The 22,252-nt window shown below is 44.0% G+C and overlaps 1 protein-coding gene across 4 annotated transcripts in view; it reads left to right on the forward strand.

Moving 5' to 3' along the window:
- Nucleotides 1-22,252, forward strand: part of FSAF1 (40S small subunit processome assembly factor 1) — a 206,768-nt gene that overhangs the window by 99,077 nt on the left and 85,439 nt on the right. For all 4 annotated transcript variants that reach the window (XM_073551874.1, XM_073551872.1, XM_073551875.1 and 1 more), the window contains one exon: nucleotides 12,000-12,086. In XM_073551874.1, the coding sequence (XP_073407975.1) occupies nucleotides 12,000-12,086 (87 nt within the window). The remainder of the gene's footprint in view (nucleotides 1-11,999; nucleotides 12,087-22,252) is intronic.

A 22,252-nucleotide genomic window follows, 5' to 3' on the forward strand; every position in this document is an offset into this window, starting at 1 on the left:
AGGACTATGTCAGATCTTGAGAAGAATGCTTGGTTATCATTCAAAGACGTCGTCAAGAACTTTCTTGGAAATACACGTGCAAGTAATTACAAAGAAATTGTTCAGAAACTATTGGAGAGCTACAAAGCGCTTGGTTGCAACATGAGTATTAAACTACATTTTCTGCATTGCCATCTTGCCAACTTTCCGGAAAATCTTGGTGCTGTTAGCGATGAGCAAGGTGAACGATTTCACCAAGATTTGAAGGTTATGGAAGACCGTTACCAGGGTAGATGGGATATACATATGATGGCTGACTATTGCTGGAGCATCAAACGTGATTGTCCTCAAGTTAAACACTCCAGAAAAAGCTATAAATGTACATTTTTACCTTAAATACTTGCGCATATATATATATATCCTTTGTAAAAAACATGATAGTGTTAAACAACATATTTGTCATGCCTATTTCTTATATATTTCATTTTTTGTTCATATTTGTACTATTTAAAAAATAAAAAACTTTTTAGGTACAGTAGTTTACATATTTTTGAGAAGACAAAAATCCTATAGTTCAAAAACTTGACGTGATAGAGAAAAACTGAGATCATTTCTGGATTCAGCATCCAAAAATTAAATAAGAACAGTTGTCTGACCTAACTCCTAAAAAAAATTGCGTTCCCCAGTGTTATCAATCACAAAAAAAGTCACATGTTCAGGATGTATTGTCCCCACTGACATTGCAATTTCTGCAGTAAGAAACTCTGCTCCACCCTGGACAATAGATGTGCCATTAATTGCAGTGGTTTTAATAGGGGCAATTAAGCCTTAGCAGTGGTACACCAAGATTCCTTGCTACCTGGAAATCCATGAAGTTTCCTTTAGAACCACTATCCACATAAGCCTCCAAACAGAGATTTCTTAAGGAATGACAGAGAGATGGGTAAAAAAAACTTTAGCCGCATCTGCGGGCAGTACCTGGGCAAGCATGACCAGAACTGCCCAGGGGCTGACGTCTCGGGAGTGAAGACTTCTGACGTCCAGTGTTTTCCCTGAGGTCTCCAGACTGCAGCATGTTTGTGTAGAAGAATGGGAGTGTGTTCCTCCACAGGCTGTGCAGTGAAGCAGGTAACAGGTGCTTTTAGCCAAAGAATCAGCTCAGGCAGCGAGGCAGGAGAGAAAAAAAAAATTCAGGGATAATGCTTTTATATATACGCTGGATATATAAAAACGATTTTTGGGCCAGATATAATGTGACGTCCGTCTGGTGCTAGTCTGGACTGCAATTGAGACAGCACCCCGAGCAACCCCGAGACCCTTTACCCCTATACAGTGATCTGGAATTACAGCAGAGCCCAGGAGGTAGCTGTCTATATAAGAGCAGCGGACCTGAGCAGGACGGTCGCCAGAAAGGGATAAATTAACGGGACCGAAAGCGTAGTCTAAACCAGGCGGGCGGCAGAGGTACAAAAATCGACAGGCTAAAGCAGAGTCGGAATCCAGGCCAAGGTCAGAGTCATTAACCAGGAGGGCAGCAGAGGTACAAAATCGGCAGACAGTAGCAGAGTCAAAATCCAGGCCAAGGTCAGGGGTAGCAATAACAAATAACACACTAGCACACTGGGGAAACCAAGACTATATCTGGCGGCCTGCAAGACAGGCCCCAAGGTATTTGAAGGATCCGGCTAGCCCTCACAGGCTCACGGTCTGATGACATCATTTGGACCGCTCCCAGTTGTAGGCCAGATGGCGATGCACCAACCCCTTCATGACTGACAGAGGAGCGGAGCCTGCGCCCACCAGATGCCTGCACAGGCGCCCCTTCATTGTCACCACCACCCACGGGCGAACCTCGGCACCTCCTAGTGGCTGAGGCAGGAACAGCAGTCCTCGAGTCTGACTGCAACGTGACAGTCCGGCGCCTCCCACTGGCTGAGGCAGGAACAGCAGTCCCTGTGTCTGATGGCGACGTGACCGGTAATACTCATAGCCCCCTTTTGGCCCAAGAGGCCCAAGTTCTTTTGGCTGAGGAGCATGTCAGTCACTGAGCCATGGGTCCTTCCAGGGATCCCGAACCTTCTACCTCAAGGGCCCGTGTTCCATCTTCAGGTGACTGGGCTTCAATTAACAGCCTGGAAATGGAGAGGTAAGTGCTAGAGAGTAGGGGGTTCTCTGCCAACCTGATCTCTACTTTACTTGCTGGTAGGAAGCTGGTCACTACAAAAATTTATGGTAGGACCTGGAAAAAAATTCTTATTGTCTTCAGGGTGTTCTCCGGATGGAAAGGTACCCCTAAAAGAAATTTTGGAGTTCCTTCAGAAAGGGCAAGAGAAGGGCCTGGCGGTTACTACCTTTGAAAGTTCAGGTATCAGCCTTACGGGCTCTGTATAATTGCAACCTAGCTGGTATTCTGCTGGTCAGATTTATTAAGGCCTGCGCTAGATCCAGACCAGTCCCGGTGACCAGGGTCCCTCCATGGGACTTGAACCTGGTCTTGAATGCTTTAACCAACCCCCCCCTTTGAACCTCTAGCTAAAGGGTCCATGAAACTAGTTACAGTAAAGACCATACTCTTAGTAGCCCTTACATCACCATGAAGAGTAAGCGACATACAAGCCCCATCAGCATATCCTCCCTGTACCGTGGTAATGGATGATAGGGTAGTTTTGAAACCTGATCCTGCCTATCTGACTAAAGTGGTATCTAGGTTCCATAGGTCACAGGAGATATCTTTACCTTCCTTCTGTCCTGACCCAAAGAATGATGGGGAAAAGAAATTTCACACCCTAGATATCAGGAGATGCCTCCTTCACTATTTACTATTTACGAGCAACAAAACCTTGGAGGAAGGATAGGGCTCTGTTTATCTCCTTCCAGGGTTCTAGGAAGGGGACGGGAGCCTCGAAAGGTACCCTATCTAGGTGGATAAGGGAAGCTATCAGGTTGGCCTTTGTAGGCGCAAGAAGATCGATCGCTGACAACCTGAGAGCCCACTCTACTAGAGCAATGGCAACATCTTGGGCTGAAAGAGCAGACGTGTCCATTGAACAGATCTGTAAGGCAGCTACGTGGTCGTCGCCTTCCACCTTTTATAGCCACTATAGACTGGATCTTTCTGCCTTTTCTGATCTCACGTTTGGGAAAAGGGTTCAACAAGCTGTGGTCCCTCCCTGATAGAGTAATTCTCTGTAATTCTCTTGTTGGTGCTGTCATGGGTGATAGGAAAACACTCCCCTTACTAGGCCTTCACCCTTTGGTTGGTGGGTTATTGTATATAGTTTTCCACTTAAAGTGGGGTGAATGATATAGTCAGTATAGCTTGTGTAAATGTGTATATACATGTGTGTACACTAACTTGGCGGGTCTCTCATGCTCTGTAATCCATTGATGTGGAGAGCGGAACTGGCCTTTTCATCTTAAAGGTTTCGTGTCCTTGAAGGGCGGATCCCCTCTCTTGTCGGTGCTGTCATGGGTTCAGAAAAACACATTACTGTTAAGTGATGTGTGTGGGGTTTTTTTTTGTCACATGTTTGGCATGGATATAATTTCCAAAATGGGTTCACTTGGGGGGGGGGGGGGGGAATTTGCTCTTCTAGTGCTTATGGGCCCTGTATATGGAGTACTCAAACTATTCTAGGAAAATCTGCATTCCAGGAGGCAAATTAGCGCTCTGTTCCTCCCGAGTCTCTCCATATGGCTAAGTAGTACTGTACAGCCACATTCAGCAGAAATTGTGTCAGTTTTGTGCCATTTTTACTCGTTTCCCGTGTGAAAATGTAAAATCTGGGGCTAAAACATTTTTGTGGTAAAAATGTAATTATTTTTTCTTCACTGCCCGATGGTATAAAATTCTGTGACACATCTGTGATGTCAATAGTATCCCTGCATCCTTAAATGAATTTATTGAGAGGTGTAGTTTGTAAAACAGGGTCACTTATGGGAGTGGGTTTTGCTGTTCTGGCACCTCAGGAGCTCTGCCAATGTGACAGGCACTCTCAAACTATTCCAGGAGAATCTGAACTCCAATATGGTGCTCCTTCACGTCTGAGCATTGTACTGTAGCACTAAAGTACTTTTCAACCACATTTTGGCGTACTCATGAGAAATTGTATAACAAATTGATACCATTCATTTTATTTCAATATCAATGTTGAAAACTTTGAAAACTGGGCTAAATCAACATTTTAGTGGAAAAAATCTTCTTTTGAATCTCCTGAGGATTTAGAACTACTCACTACACCCCTAGATGACCTCCTCGAGAGGTGTAGTTTCCAAAACGGGTCACTTGTGGGGGTTTCTTTAGTTTATGCATGTCAGGGGATCTTCAAATGTGTCTTGGTGTCTGCAATCTTTTCCAGCCAGAATTGCGCTCCAGAATTCAGTTAGCAATCTTTCCCTTCTGAGCCCTGCCATGTGCCCAAATCTGTGTACACAGAAGAAATTACACAACATACTTATTTGTCCATTTTCTCTGTTAGTCTTGTGAAAATTAAAAATGTGGGGCTAGATCAAAATTGCTATGGGAAAAATTGAGATTCTCATTGTTTTCCATTTGCATTGCTTTATTTCCTGCGAAGCACCTGACTGATTAATAAAATAATTGAGTGTGGTTTTGAGCACGTTGAGGAGTGCAGTTTTCAGAATGGTGTCACTTTTGGGTATTTTCTGTTACATAGCCCCCTCAGTCACTTCAAATATGATGTTGTTCCCCCCCCCCCCCCCCCAAAAAAAAAAAGAGGTTTTGTTGGATGAAATGAAAAATTGCTCATCAACTTTTCACCACTCTAACTTCCTAACAAAAAGTGTTTCACCACTTTTCCCCCCAAGGGTGGTTTGCTTGTTAATGACCAGGCCAGTTTTTACAATTCCGACCATTGTCCCTTTATGAGGTAATGACTCTGGAACGCTTCAATGGATCCTCGTGTTTCTGACATGGTTTTCTCGTGACATATTGTACTTCATGTATGTTAGTGGTAAAATTTCATTGATTTAACTTGTGTTTAATTTTTTTTAAAAAACGGAAATTTGGCGAAAATTTCACAATTTTCCAAATTTGAATTTTCATGCCCTTAAATCACAGGGATATGGCAAACAAAATACTTCATAAGTAACATTTCCCACATGTTTACTTTACATCAGCACAATTTTGAAACCAAAATTATTTTTTTTAGGAAGTTATAAGGGTTAAAAGTTGACCACCCATTTCTCATTTTTACAACACCATTTTTTTTTTTAGGGACCACATCACATTTGAAGTCACTTTAAGGGATCTATATGATAGAAAATACCCAAAAGTGACACCATTCTAAAAACTGCACCCCTCAAGATGCTCAAAACCACATTCAAGAAGTTTATTAACCCTTCAGGTGCTTCACAGGAATTTTTTTAATGTTTTAAAAAAAAAAAAAATGAACATTTAACTTCACAAAAAAATTACTTCAGGTCCAATTTTTTTTTTATTTTACCAAGGGTAAAACGAGAGATTGGGCTCCAAAAGTTATTTTGCAATTAGTCCTGAGTACGCTGATACCCCTATATATGGGGGTAAATCACTGTTTGGTCACATGACAAAGCTTGGAAGGGAAGGAGCACCTTTGACTTTTTCAACGCAGAATTGGCTGGAAATGAGATGGGATGTCATGTTTGGAGAGCCTTTGATGTGCCTGAACAGTGAAAACCCCCAATTCTAACTCCAACCCTAACCCCAACACACCCCTAACCCTAATCCCAACCCTAGCCCTAACGGGAAAATGGAAATAAATACATTTTTTTTTTTATTTTATTATTTTTCCCTAACTAAGGGGGTGATAAAGGGGGTTTGATTTACTATTTATAGCAGGTTTTTATGTTTGGCAGCTGTCACACGCTAAAAGAGGCTTTTTATTGCAAAAAACAGTTTTTGCATCACCACATTTTGAGAGCTATAGTTTTTCCATATCTTGGTCCACAGAGTCATGTGAGGTCTTATTTTTTGCGGGACGAGTTGACCTTTTTATTGGTACCATTTTCAGGCACATAACAATTTTTGATCGCTTTTTATTCGGATTTTTGGGACGCAGAATAAACAAACCAGCAATTCATGAATTTCTTTTCGGGGGGGTGTTTACACCGCTCCACGTGTGGTACAATTGTTAAAGCGGTTTTATACTTCGGGTCAGTACGATATTGTCACGCTTGACTTGTCTTGTGTGACGCCACCAGCAGGTCAGTAACTGAAGCAACAAGACAAACAAGGGAACACCGGGGACACAGCTACAACGGTGGGCCCTACAATAGGGAACAGGGACATGGACACCTCCTGCACTCACCTGAGGCTGTGTCCCTGAACACTCCTAACATTCCCTATACAGGCTCTTCGCTGACCAGGATACCTGAATCCCACACTAGCCCTTCACTTATCCCTTACTAGGGAACTGGCTGGTGCAGACACTGGTCCCACCACTATACTAATATAACATTAGGGAAAACAACAAACAAGGAAAACAAACAACCTAGCTTTCTCTGTTGCCAGTGCTCCTGAGGCAACAGAGTACGGCACCCGGATACAGCTTCCCACTGAGCAGCTGATACACCAAAGCTCTGGATGAGCTGCAAGCACTGCTCCAAATAGCTCCTCTCTCCTCCAAGGTTGGTAGGAAATTACCAGTATCACCAACAGTGATCTGAGCACCTTCTGGCTCTTTATAGGAAGGAGGGGAGGGTTAACACCTGTTGGCTAATTTACACATGTAGTAACCCCAGAGGCCACCAGGGGCAACACAATAGCAGCAACCAAGGTTGTAATAACCCCAGCGGCCACCGGGGGCAAAAACTAGCATTAAGCCAGAGGCTTGAAAGAATAAAAAAGGTTATGTGTGAGCCCAGATCTGCCACAGATCCAAACATGGATTGTGACAGTACCCCCCTCTCAATGAGGGGCCTCTGGACCCTCAAGACCACACCTCACCAGAAAACCACCTACAGTGAGGATTCAGATCCAGAGTTCACCTAAGCAACTACCCGACTCTCAGGTTTATGGCAACCGTGGGCAGATGGAAGTGGCAATGTATGCTCCGGAGGCACCACAAATCTCCAGAGTGCCGACCTGGGGAACGAGTTGTGTATGGGCATATTTGGGGGCAACTCCAGCTGGTAAGTCCCCGGGCCGAGGATGGCCGACACCCGATACGGCCTGATCACCTGAGAACTCCAGACCCCAGCAGCACACTTCCAGTAGATGTTTTTGGTGGCCACCCATACATACTCGTTCACACACAGGTCCGGACCTGAACGTTTATTGCCATACATACGTTTGCCACAAGATGGTGAACTCTTTATGGAACGGACAACAGAGGCGTCCCCCTGTGTCACCACACTCACACCCCTTAATTCAGAGAGGGAACCACCATCCTCCTCCGATCCCTCCTCCTACGAGGACTCCGCCTCCCAGGGTTGGGTAATGGCGAGAGTTGAGACTTGCCCCTACTCCCCGGCAGCACCTCTGCTGCCCCCACTGGAGAAGAAGGGGACGGTTGTAGAGAGATGGCAGAGACAGTTGTCCCCAGGCAGCAGCCCTCACACAACTGATCCCAGCTGACTACTTCCCTAGACCGCCAATCTATGACCGGGTTGTGTTTTTTCAACCAAAGGAGGCCTAAAACGATAGGTACTGGCATTCCCTCCAAGACGTAGCATGACAGGGACTCCTCATGATGTCCTATACACAGATGTATATTTTCTATGACTTGGGTCAACCTCCCCTGGCTCAGTGGGACAGAGTCAATGGCCTGGACGCTTAGAGGTTTGGCCAGCGTCCTACACCTCAGGCCATGAGTCTAGACAAAGTGAACATCAACCAGACTGACTCCTGCTCCACTGTCCACAAGCACCGGTATGCCCTGAGGTACCCCGCCAACCACCACTCCTGCTGACATAGTACCTTGAGAGGGCAAAATGGAGGAAATATACACTTCCTGGTCATCTCCCTCCACAAGACCAGGGGAACACGGCTTCTTAGCTGGTACAGCTAATTTGGCGCGCGTTGGGCAGGCTTTGAGGACATGATCAGTTTGCCCACAGTAAAAGCATGCCCCCACCACACCACGAACTGTAGGTGACACTGTTTGGAAACTAGCTCCTCCTACTTGTATGGGTTCGTCCAAAGGTTTGGCACGCACTGGGCAGGCTCCTATAAAATGGCCAGGCTGCCCACAGGAAAAATATACCCCCACACCATGGCGAACCGCAGGCAACCCCTTCTTAGCACCAACTACTCCGAGCTGCATGGATGGGTTCCTCAGTCCACACTGGTGTGTCCTCCTCCCTAGTGAGGACTATAGGAGGCACATATGGTGTATGTCTCTCCCTGAGGCGTCTATCCACCCGAATGGCAAGGGACATGGCGGCCTCCAGCGACCTGGGGGCGGTGTACTGCACCAGAGAATCCTGCAACTTTGGAGACAGACCCTGCACAAAATGATTCCTAAGTGCAGGGTCATTCCACTGCGTGTCAGTGGTCCACCTCCTGAACTCTGAGCAGTACTCCTCAACAAGCCAGCCTCCCTGCTTGATCTTACGGAGTCGGGTTTCCACCAGGGAGACGCCATCAGGATCTCCATACACCAGCACCAATGCCGCAAAGAACTCATCCACTGATCGTAAGGATGGTGAATCGACCAGCAGGGAGAAGGCCCAGGATTGGGGATCCCCCTTAAGGAGGGACATAATGATTCCCACTCGTTGTTCCTCACTCCCTGGTGAACGAGGATGGAGCCTGAAGTATAACTTGCAGGCCTCCTGAAAAACCAAGAATTTATCTCTCCCTCCAGAAAACCTGTCTGAGAGGTATATCTTGGGTTCTGGCTGAGCCTGCACCCAAGCCAAGGCCCCAAACCCCACCAACTGCTGCAGCTGCTGCACCACCTCACCACGCAGCACCCTAAGCACATCAGTGAGGGGCTGAATCAGATGGGTAGAGACCTGTATATGGGTCATGGCTCACCAGAAATAATAGGTAAGGGTTGGTGATAATGTCACGAGTGACTTGTCTTGTGTGACGCGACCAGCAGGTCGGTAACTGAAACAAGACGAAGGGGACACATTTACAATGGTGGGCCCTACAATAGGGAACGGGGATGTGGACACCTCCTGCATTCACCTGAGGCTGTGTTCCTGAACACTCCTAATGTTCCCTATACAGACTCTTCACCTGTCGCTGACCAGGATACCTGAATCCCTCACTAGCCCTGCACCTATCCCTTACTAGGGAACTGGCTGGTGCAGATACTGGTCCCACCGCTGTACTAATATAACATTAGGGAAGACAACAAACAGGGAAAACAAACAACTTCGCTTTCTCTGTTGTCAGTGCTCCTGAGGCAACAGAGTACGGCACCCGGATACAGCTTCCAACTGAACAGCTGATACACCAAAGCTCTGGATGAGCTGCAAGCACTGCTCCCAATAGTTCCTCTCCTCCAAGGTTGGTAGGAAATTACCAGTATCGCCAACAGTGATCTGAGCACCTGCTGGCTCTTTACAGGAAGGAGGGGAGGGTTAACACATGTTGGCTAATTTACACTTGTAGTAACCCCAGCAGTCATCGGGGGCAACCCATTAGCAGCAACCAAGGTTGTAATAACCCCAGTGGCCACTGAGGGCAAAACTAACATTACGCCAGAGGCTTGAAGGAAAAAAAAAGGTTATGTGTGAGCCCAGATCTGCCACAGATCCAGACATGGATTGTGACAGATATGATGCAGTAACCTCTGTTACAGCTAGGGGGCACTGTGTATGCACTTCAGGATGCGCTTGGAGGCATAATTATAATGGTAAATCGGGGACTGGCATTATTGTAAATGGACGGTATGTGTTACAGAGGTTCTCTGCGCTGTAAGCCCAAAATGATATGGTTCCACAAGTATTTGTGTATTACTTATAAGGGTGGCTTATAGAGTTTGTCAGAGTGCTGGGCGAGGAATGACTAACCACAAGTACCGTCCATCCATGGGGGTGGTTGCAACCATAAAATGTGACTGAGCTCTGGTGACATGGACAGATTGTGTGTATCTGAATGGTTCAGGGTGCAAGGTCCTGGAAGGTCTGTGTTGGAAGATCCTGGGAGTAGGATCGGATTCCTGGAGCATGTGGTGAGACCTTGGACCTGGTGGCCTGGGTGTTGGACAAGTGTCCTGAATAGCATCTGGACAGGCCACATGTGTGTGCATAGCCTGGGACGGCCCCACACTGAGAAAGACGCTGTCCTGTTGAGGACCTTGGACTGACAAGGAGTCAGCCTGTGGAGCGGGAGCTCCTGAGAGGTAACCCCGCGTATGGGGAAAGAACTTTGTGCTTTGACAATGGTCTGTTACTAAACTGTGCCCAGTGACTGGAGAGAGTCCGGCATGTCTAGTGAATACTTTCTAAAGCCACACGTGATGACGTAATGGACTGTGTAAGCCGGTGATGTGCAACCTAGCTTACGGTGCGGTTCAATGACGCTTAAATTAACCGTATGGACTGTTTTGTAAGAAAAACCTGTGCCTGACTACGTTAGTCCGCTGCCAAGCGAGTGTTCCCCAACCCACATAGTAGGCGTTATGCCACGATTACAGCGATACCTCATTTATATAATTTTTTTATGTTTGGCGCTTTTATACAATAAAAACAATTTTAAATGAAAAATAATTATTTTTGCATTGCTTTATTCTGCGAGCTATAACTTTTATTTTTTCACTGATGATGCTGTATGGCGGCTCGTTTTTTGCGGAACAAGATGGCTTTTTCAGCGGTACCATGTTTATAGCCTTTTTTTTGTTTGCGTGTTATTGCACTGTTTGTTCTGCGGTGTAATGATAAAGCATTGTTTTTTGCCTTTTTTATTTATTTATTTTTTTTGAAGGGGTTCTCTAAAGGGGTAAACTAGTGGGACAGTTTTATAGGGCGGGTCAATACGGATACAGTGATACTAAATATGTGTACTTTTAATATTTTTTTATCTACATAAAGAAATGAATTTATTGGGGAAATTTTTTTTTTTTTCTTTAGGAATTTTTTAAAAATTATTTTTACGTTAATTTTTTTTTACTTTTTTACATTGTCCCAGTGTGGGACATTACTATATAATGTCAAATCTCTGATCTGACACTTTGCACTGCACTGTGTCAGACCAACGATCTTACAGGCAGTGTAGGAGGCTTCTCAGCGCCTGCTCTCCGCAGTTACTGAGAAGCCACCTCCCGGAAGGACCCCGCGGCCATCTTGGATCCGGTGTCCTGCAGGGAGGAGGCGCTCAGAACAAAGCGATCACATCGCGTTGTTCTGAGGGTCTCAGGGAAGCACACAGGGAGCCCCCTCCCTGCGCCATGCTTCCCTATTCCCCCATGTTTGATCGCAGTGTGCCGGGAGCGGTCCATGACCGTACCTGGCACATAGTGCTGGGTGTCAGCTGTGATAGTCAGCTGACACCCGGCCGTGATCAGCTGTGCTCCCCCGTGAGCGCAGCTGATCACTATGACGTACTATCCCGTCCATGGGCATTAAGGCCCAGGGCACATAGACTGGATAGTACGTCATATGTCAGGAAGGGGTTAAAGATAATGCTGATGTACAGTAGACATGTAGTAAATGTTTATTATCAATTTTGTGTGATATATCTATCTGGTTTCATTATTTTTTTCAAATTTTCAAGATCTTGATAAACACACATCATATTCACCTAAATTTGCCACTAACATGAAGTACAATATGTCTCAAAAAACAATCCCAGAAACAGTGGGATTTGTTGAAGCATTCCCGAGGTATTACCACATAAAGTGACAATGGCTAGAATTGTAAAATGTAAAATTTCACCTAGTTAAGAAGGTGAAAACAGGCTTTGCGGGGGGGGGGGGGGGGCGAAGGAGTGTATTTCTGATTGTAATAATGTTTTGATATATTTTTGCACTATATAACAATGCAGCATAACATGAGTGATTGATATATGTATTGTATTTTATCATGATTGAATTATAAATAAAACTAACAATATATTTTGTTTTTAGCTTCCCAAAAGAGAATATGTGAATTATAAGCTTTATCAGGAAAGCATTAAGGAAAAGGAACTAGTGCAAAAAGAAAAAAGCATTATGGTGAGAAAATTATAAGTTCTTATATTTTTATATGCTCATTTTATGGTGTACAGTACATTCGGTGGTTCACTTACTGATATAATAAGAGCTGTATTGTAGAAGTTCTCAGCACCACCAAACTAAATCTCATGAGTATTTGGCTCAAATTATGGTATGTCTCGTGACAGTGAAGCTTTATATCTTGTGTACGAAGAGTGACTAATGGAGAAAATTTGAAAATACCATATTTTTCGGATTATAAGACACACCGGATTATAGGACGCACCCCAAATTTTGAGGAAAAAAAATAGAAAAAAACCTTTTTTTTTTTTTTTTAAATAAAATGGTGTTGCTGTGGTGAAGTGGGGTCCCAGGGTCGCTGCTGGAGGAGGCAGGAGTGGAGCATTGCTGCAGGCCGCAGGCTGGGATGAGGGGATGTTCGGATGTGCGGCACACCACTGCGGGTGTTTGGTGCTGCGGGGGCTCTGCCGACATCATGTAAAAGCCCAGAGCCCCTGCAGATAGATGGTTTCCTATGCGGTGTGGACTCTGGGAAAATAGCCGCCAGGGGGCGGTGCATGCGCAGATGGAGATCTTGACACCAAGATCTCAGGAGAAAGCCCAGCGCCCCCGCACCACCGAACACCTGCATCAGCGCTCCGCACGTCGGACCATCCCCTTATCCCAGCATGTAGCCTGCAGCAACGCTCCACTCTTGCCTCCTTCAGCAGCGACCCTATATCCACATTATAAGACGCACCTCCATTTTCCCCCAAATTTTGGGGGAAAAAAGTGCTTCTTGTGATACGAAAAATACGGTAATTGCACAGAGTTTTGAATAATGTTGCTTTTGAAAAAGTTTGAATCTGGCTGCTTTGTGAAACCTTTGCATTTTATTTTCTATGAATGTGCCTTATCCAGTTAATGGGGAAAAGGTCACCACATAGAAAGTTAACTTTTGTTTGAAATCTTACAATTGTCACAAGTTAATTACTTCTAGATCGAACATAGCCTTAAGCATTCACATAAAAGTTTCTATCCTTTTACTAAATTGCAGTTTTCATATTCCATAGACCTGTGTACTTAAAATTGCTCATTTTGCTCTTCTACCCAGTAAATTCTTCTCACGTAAACATGCAGTGACAGATCAGTGCTAACTCTGACAATGGAGCGGCACGGGAAGAGGTGCGGGGACCCATGCTATCGGTTCCCGCATTCAGAGGGCTGTGATCAGTCAGACAATCTGGCTGACCGATCACAGCTTAATTGAGCAGGAGGTCCTGAAATATCAGCACCTCCCACCGATCACAGCAGGAGCTTGGTGCTGCTAATGGCCAAGCTGCTGTGGCTGCCTGAGACATGCCAGCATCACCCCTGGCTGTTCAACTCCCTAAATGCTACCATCGCTCTCAAACGCAACATTTAAGAGTCAACAGTTAGATTGACTCCCCCACTACGTCATCTCAAGGGCCCGAAATTTGCAATGGTGACCCAAGGTCATCCTGACCCCAAGGTCACCAAGCTACAGAAAGTCTCTTCGACCATGCTCAGAGCATGGTCTAAGAAGCTTATGTACAGGTATAATTTAACCCCTTCAGTGAACGCCGTAAAAAATAAATAAAAAAACCTAGCAAACTATGTTTTTTCACCATACCGCTGGAACAAAAGTGGAATAACATGTAATCAAAAAGACGCATGTAAATAAAAATGATATCTCTGAAAACTTAATCTTGTCCTGCAATAAACAAGCCACCATACAGCTCAATCAGCGGAAAGTTAAAAAGTTATTGTTCTTGAATACCGTGTTGCAAAAATAATAATTTTTTCTGCAAAGTAGTTGTTGTGTAAATGTGCCAAAACACAAAAAAAGTCATAATGTGGCATCATTGTAATCATATTGACCCAAAGAATAAAGCTGTCTTATCAATTTTACCACTTGCCAAAAAGCATAAAAAAATTCCTGAATAGCAGATTTTTGTTCATTCTGCCTCCCAAAAATCAGAATAGAAAGCGATCAAAAATTGTAATTTGCCCGAAAAAGGGCACCTATAAAAAAAGTAAACTCGTCCCACAAAAAACAAGGCCTCATTTGACTGTCAGCAGAAGTAAAAAAAAAAAAAATATCTCTCAAAATATGCTGATGCAAAAACAATTTTTTTTTTTAGTGAGACCAAACATAAAAAAAAAATTGTAAAGTGCTAGATCGAGGTATGTGTCCACGAGGTGCCAAGCTTCAGTGATGTAGGACCCGGAGAAGCAGGCCCGGATTATGGGTTTGGGTTTTACGAGCAGCTGCAAGAGCTGAGTGGGATCAGCTGCTCAGTCCAGGTCTTGGGATTATCTGATTTAAAGCAGCTGGGGCTGTCTGTGTGTTTTGCAAGGGGAAGAGGCCTGTCATGTGGTGCTCAGACTCTGCTGGAGTCTGAGAGGAAAAGACCTACCTTTAAACGGGCGAGCCATGTGTTATATGGACTTGTCTTTTTCTGTTTTTACCTGGAAGAGGCTGTTTGTTTACGTTAACACCGACGGTTTATGAACTCTTAATAAACAGCTAGTTTATTTTGAAACAATGAACTATGTCCCATGTGTTACCCAGCGTCTACCACAGGCCAACACAGACTCTTTGGGGCCCCTGTGCACGAAATATATCTGGACCCTCCCACCTTTTATGGCGACCAAGCTACAGATGTACATATTTTTTTTTCTTTTTACAGTCTCCTCTCATTATATATATTGCCGCCCCTTATTACACAGTGCCCTCTCTTTATGTATAGCACCGTCCCTTATCACATAGTTCCCTCTTGTTATGTACGGCACCATTGCTTAAATATTCTCGTTATTTTTGTTATTTATGCTTCTTTTCTGATGGATTCAGCTGACGGACTGGTCTTCTGCTCAGATGCTGCACCATCAGCAGTCATTTTACAGGAGAGGACACTATGCAATAAGGAGTGGGCGCAGTGAATAACAAAAATAATGAGAATACTCAATGTAAGGGACGGTACTGTGGATGACAAGAGATGATACTGTGCAATAATGGACGGCGCTCCACATAACAGGATGCTATATAATAAAGGATGGCACCATATATAAATAGAGAGGATGTTAAGTAATCAGGGACGTGAAGGTACTGATACCGCAGATGCGATTTAAAGCCGTTACAGAAAGTGAGTACTAATAACAGGACATAGGGTATGGGATATGGAATTCTATATCAGACTAGGGATGGGGGACCTGGCAACATACAGTTGCATACACACCAACCACCTAACATAAAGTAACTATTGGGATTGCTCAGGCACCAACCTGTTGGGGAGGGTGTTTTTTTATAAAAGATGTCTCCGAGCTATTGGCTGGGAGACATATTGCAAGTGAACACACATTTAATTAAATGTCTCTCAGCTGTTGCTGGGAGCATTTACCATGTGCGCGTGCTGCCAATTTTAGAGCCGGGGAGCACACGCATCTTAGGCACGCTGTCCGGACACAGTGCAGCGTGCATTAGTGGAGGGAGAAGGCAGGAGCTTGCTGGTGACAGCACCATGGGCCAGTCAGTAAGCCAGCGTCCTTGCATAGAGGGAGGAGGGGGACACTGTCAGGCATAGCTCTACATGCGCATTTCTCTAATAATTTGTCTTGTTCTTCTGCAACACATGAAAAAAAAAACGATTCTACTCACCTTTCTCTGCTCCCATGCTACGCTGCGTCCTCTTCTGCAACCGGGGCAGGAGCCGCCAGCTGACTTCGGCATCCCCACCATCACTCATGACGTCATTGCCATATGCCTCCCAGTCATAGGCACACTGAGGTCATCTGCTGGACGCAAGTTGGTCAGTGGCGTGTTCTTAGATAAATGTAAAATTGACGAACACAGTAACAAAAAATGTTAAACAATTATTACACAATAAATATAAATACTTTGATTAATAATGAAACATGATTTCATTCTTCTTATTGAGCCTATCTGGAAATCGAGTTCCAAGATTAAAAATCTAGTATGCGTCACAGGTAAGCAAGGTTCTTTTGACATCTCCACCACGCAATGGTTTTTTAATTTTCTCGATGCCCGCTACTTTAAATGTTGAAATATTTTGTGAATGGCAATCAATAAAATGTCTGGCTGCTGATGAAACATTACGGTTACCACCTACAACATTGGAAATATCATAAAGGTGTTCATTAATAAGTATTTTTAATTTCCTTGAAGTACATCCTATATATGATTTTTTTGCAAAAATCACAATCGATTTTATAGATCACAAACTTGCTGTTACAATTAATGAAATTTTTAATAAATGTATTTGAATTATTGTAATCAGCAAAAGTTTTGTAATTAACCATTTGTTTACACGTTTTGCAACCAGTGACACCACACTTATAACTGCCTTTGCAATTAATAATAATAATTTTATTTCTATAGCGCCGACAAATTCCGCAGCACTTTATATTTCAGAGGGGATTTGTACAGACAATAGACATTACAGCATAACGATAATCACATAGATCATAACAGATACCAAGAGAAATGAGGGCCCTGCTCGCAAGCTTACAATCTAGGAGGAAAAAGGGGAGACACGAAAAGTGGGTGGTAGCAATTGCCCTGATTGTATGGACCAGACATAATGTTAAGTGTGTAACAGTACAGACACAGAGGGCTAATGGATGCATAAAGCATGTGGGAACATGATGCGGGGAACCTGGTTATGGTAAAAACTTTTGGCTGTGCCACACAGGGATAGATTAGGTTAATGTGTTGAGGCGGTAGGCCAGTCTGAATGAATGCGTTTTCAGGGCACACTTAAAATTGTGGGGATTGGGGAATATTCTTATTGACCTGGGAAGTACATTCCTAAGAATTGGCGCAGCACTTGTATAGTCTTGGAGACGGGAGTGGGAAGTTCTGATTATTGAGGATGCTAACCTCAGGTCATCAGCAGAACGGAGGGCGCGGGTAGGGTGGTATACTGAAACAAGGGAGGAGATGTAGGGTGGTGCTAAGCCATGGAGAGCTTTGTGGGTGAGGGTAATAACTTTGTACTGGATTCTGGAGTGGATGGGTAGCCAGTGTAATGACTTGCACAAGGTAGAGGCGTCGGTGTAACGATTGGCAAGGAATATGACCCTGGCTGCAGCATTCAAGACAGATTGGAGGGGGGAGAGTTTGGTAAGAGGGAGACCGATTAGAAGAGAGTTACAATAGTCGAGACGAGAATGAATGAGAAACAGTAAGAGTTTTTGCGGAGTCAAAAGTAAGAAAAGGTCGAATTCTAGAAATGTTTTTGAGGTACTGATCAGGGCTGTGGAGTCGGAGTCGGTGCTCATTTTGGTGGAGTTGGAGTCGGTATAAAATGGACCGACTCCGACTCCTAAAATATATAATAAATTGGGTACAGTAGTTCAATGCAGAATGTGCTGAATATTTTTTCATAGGAATTTGGGAAAGTTATGAAATGTCCTATAAATGGCTGTTCTATTCCTGATCTAAGGCTACATTCACACACAGCGTTTTTGCTGCGTTTTTTGAGGATACGTTTTTCAGCTGCAAAAGCAGATCAGATTTTTAAAAAACCGCATCACCTGAAAGGTTTTTGAGCTCATAGATAATGTTTTCAATATCAAAAGCAGATTTAGAAATCTGCTCTATCCATCCATTTATCCATATCTGTCTCCATATCTTATCTGTACCAAAAAGAATGAAAGCCGGATAGCACACAGACTGACACTTCCTGCCAGGCAAAGGAGGAGGAAAGAGCATCTCAAACATCATTAACAAGATATTTTGTAAGTGACAAAGTTACTGTAACAATGACAGCAGATATGTCTAAAAGACAGCTCATACAGCTTGTTGTGAAGGACGGTGTACCATTATCACTATTTGCACGACCAGCTTTTACAGTTCTTAATGGAGAAATGGCCCGCAAACTTGGTGTTTCTCTGGAAAGAGAATGTATTAGAAAATTAGTGATTGAAGAAGCCCTTAAACAAAAGGAAGATCTTAAAAAGACTCTCAAAAGACGCTTCATGTTTCTTAAAATGGATGCCTGCACACGTCACAGAGTGAACTATTTTGCCATGAATATTCGATAGGTTTGTGACAACAAAAATTGTTACCAAAACGCAGCCAGTAAAAGATACTAGAGCTCAACACAGCAGCCATTTTCTCCAGAGCTTAGTGGAAACAGTTCTGCAAGATTATAAACTCAAAAAAGAACAGGTTCTTGCTATTGTAACAGAAAATGCTTCAAACATAAGTACAATTACACTGATGAATGAGAATAATGAACAACAGCTAGAAGAACATTTAGGATTCAGTATGTTTGAGATGGAAGGCCACAGTGCTGTTCATGTAACTGAGGAATAAACAGATATTACAACAGAAGAACAGCAAAAGTATACTGTAGAAATAGATCTTGTTGAAGCTGCTTCAAAACACTTTCATATTCATCACATAGTCTGCAAGAGGGACATGCTGGAAATCTGATTGGAAAAGTGAGAAAATTGTTTATTGCCGCCAGAACCCCTAAAATTAATTCCATCTTGAAGAGACGTGCTGGAAAAGGGCAATTGTTGATCAACTAAAACCGTTTCTTATAGATATGGCGAACCCTCAGGTAACCCTAAATGAAGGTCAATGGACACAGGTGGCTGAATTGAAGGAATTGCTTAATCACCCATTTACTGTGACTAAAAAATGACAAGCTGAGGATTTAACTCCTGGCATTTTCATGAGGGAGTGGAAGAACTTGCTATTTTGCTGTTTAATCGCAGATGGCATTTCTGCTTCAATGAAACGGAGAGAGACACAGCTATTGGAAAATAAAATTTTTCTGGCAGCTGTTTATGTGGACCCAAGTCATCGTATATTACTTGATGATCAACAGCTTACTAAAGGAAAAGAAGCTCTGACTGAGGTAGCAGTTAGGAAGATTGGCCTACAGGAGGACTGCCAGGCACAAGAGGACTCGGGTCCTGACAGTGCTACTGCTACCATATCTTTATCCTCATCAGATGAGGAGTTTGACTTTGACAAGTATTTGGATGAGATGGAGCAGGCAAAGCGTTGCTGCAAGGAAAAAGATTTCACTCTGTCTCCTATAGCAAGCAGATTGACCATATTTCAGCAAAATGTTTCACTTGCTCTCAAAGAAATAGAAAAAAAATCAACCATTCATCAAAACTGACTGTGCATGAGGCAATTCTTTTATACCCGGAAATTGTTAGAGATGTTGCCCATGTGGTTACGGCTTTGCCTCCAACCCAAGTTACTTTAGAGAGGTTGTTCTCTAGCCTTAAAATTATTAGGTCAGATTTGAGGTCATCTATGAAGGAGCATCTGATGGAGGCAATTCTATTTCTTACAACAAATTCATAGACTGCACAAATGCTATTTAGTATGTTTTTGTTGAAAACTGTTTTTTGCCACTTACATAGTTTATCGCATAGTGTTATATATTACATAGTTTATTACACAGTGTTATATATATATACTATATATATATATATATATATATATATATATATATATATATATATATACACTATATATATATATATATATATATATATATATGTAATCGATATTACATAGTGTATTACATATTTGCAACAGTTTTTTGTGTTCTAAAGTTGTATTCCAATAAATATTATGTTCTATCTAAATATCTTGATTATTGTATCATAAAAATCATTTAATGCAGGGGTCCTCAAACTTTTTAAACAGGGGGCCAGATCACGGTCTCTCGGACCATTGGTGGGCCGGAATATAGTTTAAAAAAAATTAGCACCGAATTCATATGCACACTGCACATATCTTATTTAGAAATCATAAAACAAAATAGGAACAAATACAATATTAAAAATGAAGAAGTAAAGTTAAATCATCAAACTTACCGATTCTTTTGGGTTCTTTGAATATCCTACACTTCGAGTCAGTTTTTTCTCTTTCTTGATATCATTGTTTCCTAGGGATTCAAAATTGCTATTAGTAAAATACCAACATATATACAGCGCTACAAAAACAATATACCAGCAATAAAATTGCCCATACAGAGACATACAGACTGCTCTGCCCAGCAATGCAGCCTCACCAGTGCCCATATTGGTGGAACTCCACTTTTACCTCAGGCTCAGACTAGTGTGGTGCAAGAATCCCCAAGAGGCAGCATTGGTCCCTAAAAGGCAGGTAAATGTCCCCAGTAAGCAGCACAGGTCCCAAATAGGTAGCACAGGTCCCCAATAGGCAGGTAAATGTCCCCAATAGGCAGGAACAGGTCCCCAATAGGCAGGAACAGGTCCCCAATAGGCAGGAACAGGTCCCTAATAAGCAGATAAATGTCCCCAATAGGCAGGAAAATGTCCCCAACAGGTAGCACAGGTCCCCAATAGGCAGGTACAGGTCCCCAATAGGCAGGAAAATGTCCCCAACAGGTAGCACAGGTCCTCAAAAGGTAGCACAGGTCCCCAATAGGCAGGTACAGGTCCCCAATAGGCAGGAACAGGTCCCCAATAGGCAGGTACAGGTCCCTAATAGGCAGCACAGGTCCCTAATAGGCAGGTACAGGTCCCTAATAAGCAGGTAAATGTCCCCAATAGGTAGCACAGGTCCCTAATAGGCAGGTAAATGTCCCCAATAGGTAGGTACAGGTCCCCAATAGGCAGGTACAGGTCCCCAATAGGCAGGTACAGGTCCCCAACAGGCAGGTACAGGTCCCTAATAGGCAGCACAGGTCCCTAATAAGCAGGTAAATGTCCCCAATAGGTAGGTACAGGTCCCCAATAGGCCGGTACAGGTCCCCAATAGGCAGGTACAGGTCCCTAATAGGCAGCACAGGTCCCTAATAGGCAGGTAAATGTCCCCAATAGGTAGCACAGGTCCCTAATAGGCAGGTACAGGTCCCCAATAGGCAGGTACAGGTCCCCAATAGGCAGGTACAGGTCCCCAATAGGCAGCACAGGTCCCCAATACGTAGCACAGGTCCCTAGTAGGCAGGTAAACATCCCCATTTTGCAGCACAGGACCCGGAGTTAAAAAGAAAAAAAAAAAAACAGTACTCACCTATGTCCCCCGCTGTTCTGAAGAGGCGCCCGCTCGTCTCAGTCTTCTTCCGACACAGGCGGCGTGACGTCATTAGGCCGCGCAGCCGGCGTGATAACAATCACGTCGTCTGTGTGGTCTCTGCTTGAGGGCTTCACAACGCCTTTCCTCGGCGCCTCGTCCCGCCCGCGAGTTTGCACTCTAGTTCTTTAGTGGGTGTGTCAGGGGGGGTGGCAGTGTTTGTGAGCTGCAGCGCTGATTGGTTCATCACGGCTGCAGCGCTGATTGCACCACCCTCACTGCCGTGGTGAACCAATCAGTGCGGTTAATGTCAGCCTGGCCAGGGGCCGGGTAAAAGTCCTTCGCGGGCCGTAGTTTGAGGACCCCTGATTTAATGTCTGATGTTCACATTGTACTACAATAAATTTTTCACTTAAATATAAGCAATATATGTGGGAGTCGGAGTTGGAGTCGGTGTAAGGGAAATTAATGAGTTGGAGTCGCAGGTTTGGCTTACCGACTCCACAGCCCTGGTACAGATAACAAGAGCAAGCCAGTGATCGTATGTGGGGGGCAAAGGAAAGCTCGGAGTCAAGTATAACCCCAAGACAGCGGGCATGTTGCTGGGGAGTAATAGTGGAACCACACACTGAAATGGCAATGTCGGGTATAGGTACATTAGTAGCGGGAGGAAACACAAGGAGTTCAGTCTTTGACAGGTTCAGTTTCAGATATAGTGAGGACAAGATGTTGGACACAGCGTTTAGACAATCGCTGGTGTTTTCTAGAAATGCTGGCGTGATGTCAGGAGAAGAAGCATATAATTGGGTGTCATCAGCATCGAGATGGTACTGGAAACCAAATCTACTGATTGTTTGACCAATAGGGGCAGTGTACAAATTGAAGAGGAGGGGCCAAGGACTGATCCTTGAGGAACCCCAACAGTAAGGGGAAGATGAGAGGAGGAGGAACCAGCAAAAGATACAGTAAAGGAGCTGTCGGAGAGATAGGAGGAGAACCAGGAGAGAACGATGTCCTTGAGGCCAATGGAACGGAGCATAGTGAGGAGGAGTTGATGATCCACAGTGTTGAATGCTGCAGAGAGATCCAAGAGAATTAGCATGGAGTAATGACCATTTGATTTAGCTGTTAG

This window comes from Dendrobates tinctorius, unplaced genomic scaffold (assembly GCF_039654945.1).
Source record: "Dendrobates tinctorius isolate UK_male_01 unplaced genomic scaffold, ASM3965494v1 ptg000181l, whole genome shotgun sequence".
NCBI lineage: Eukaryota > Metazoa > Chordata > Amphibia > Anura > Dendrobatidae > Dendrobates > Dendrobates tinctorius.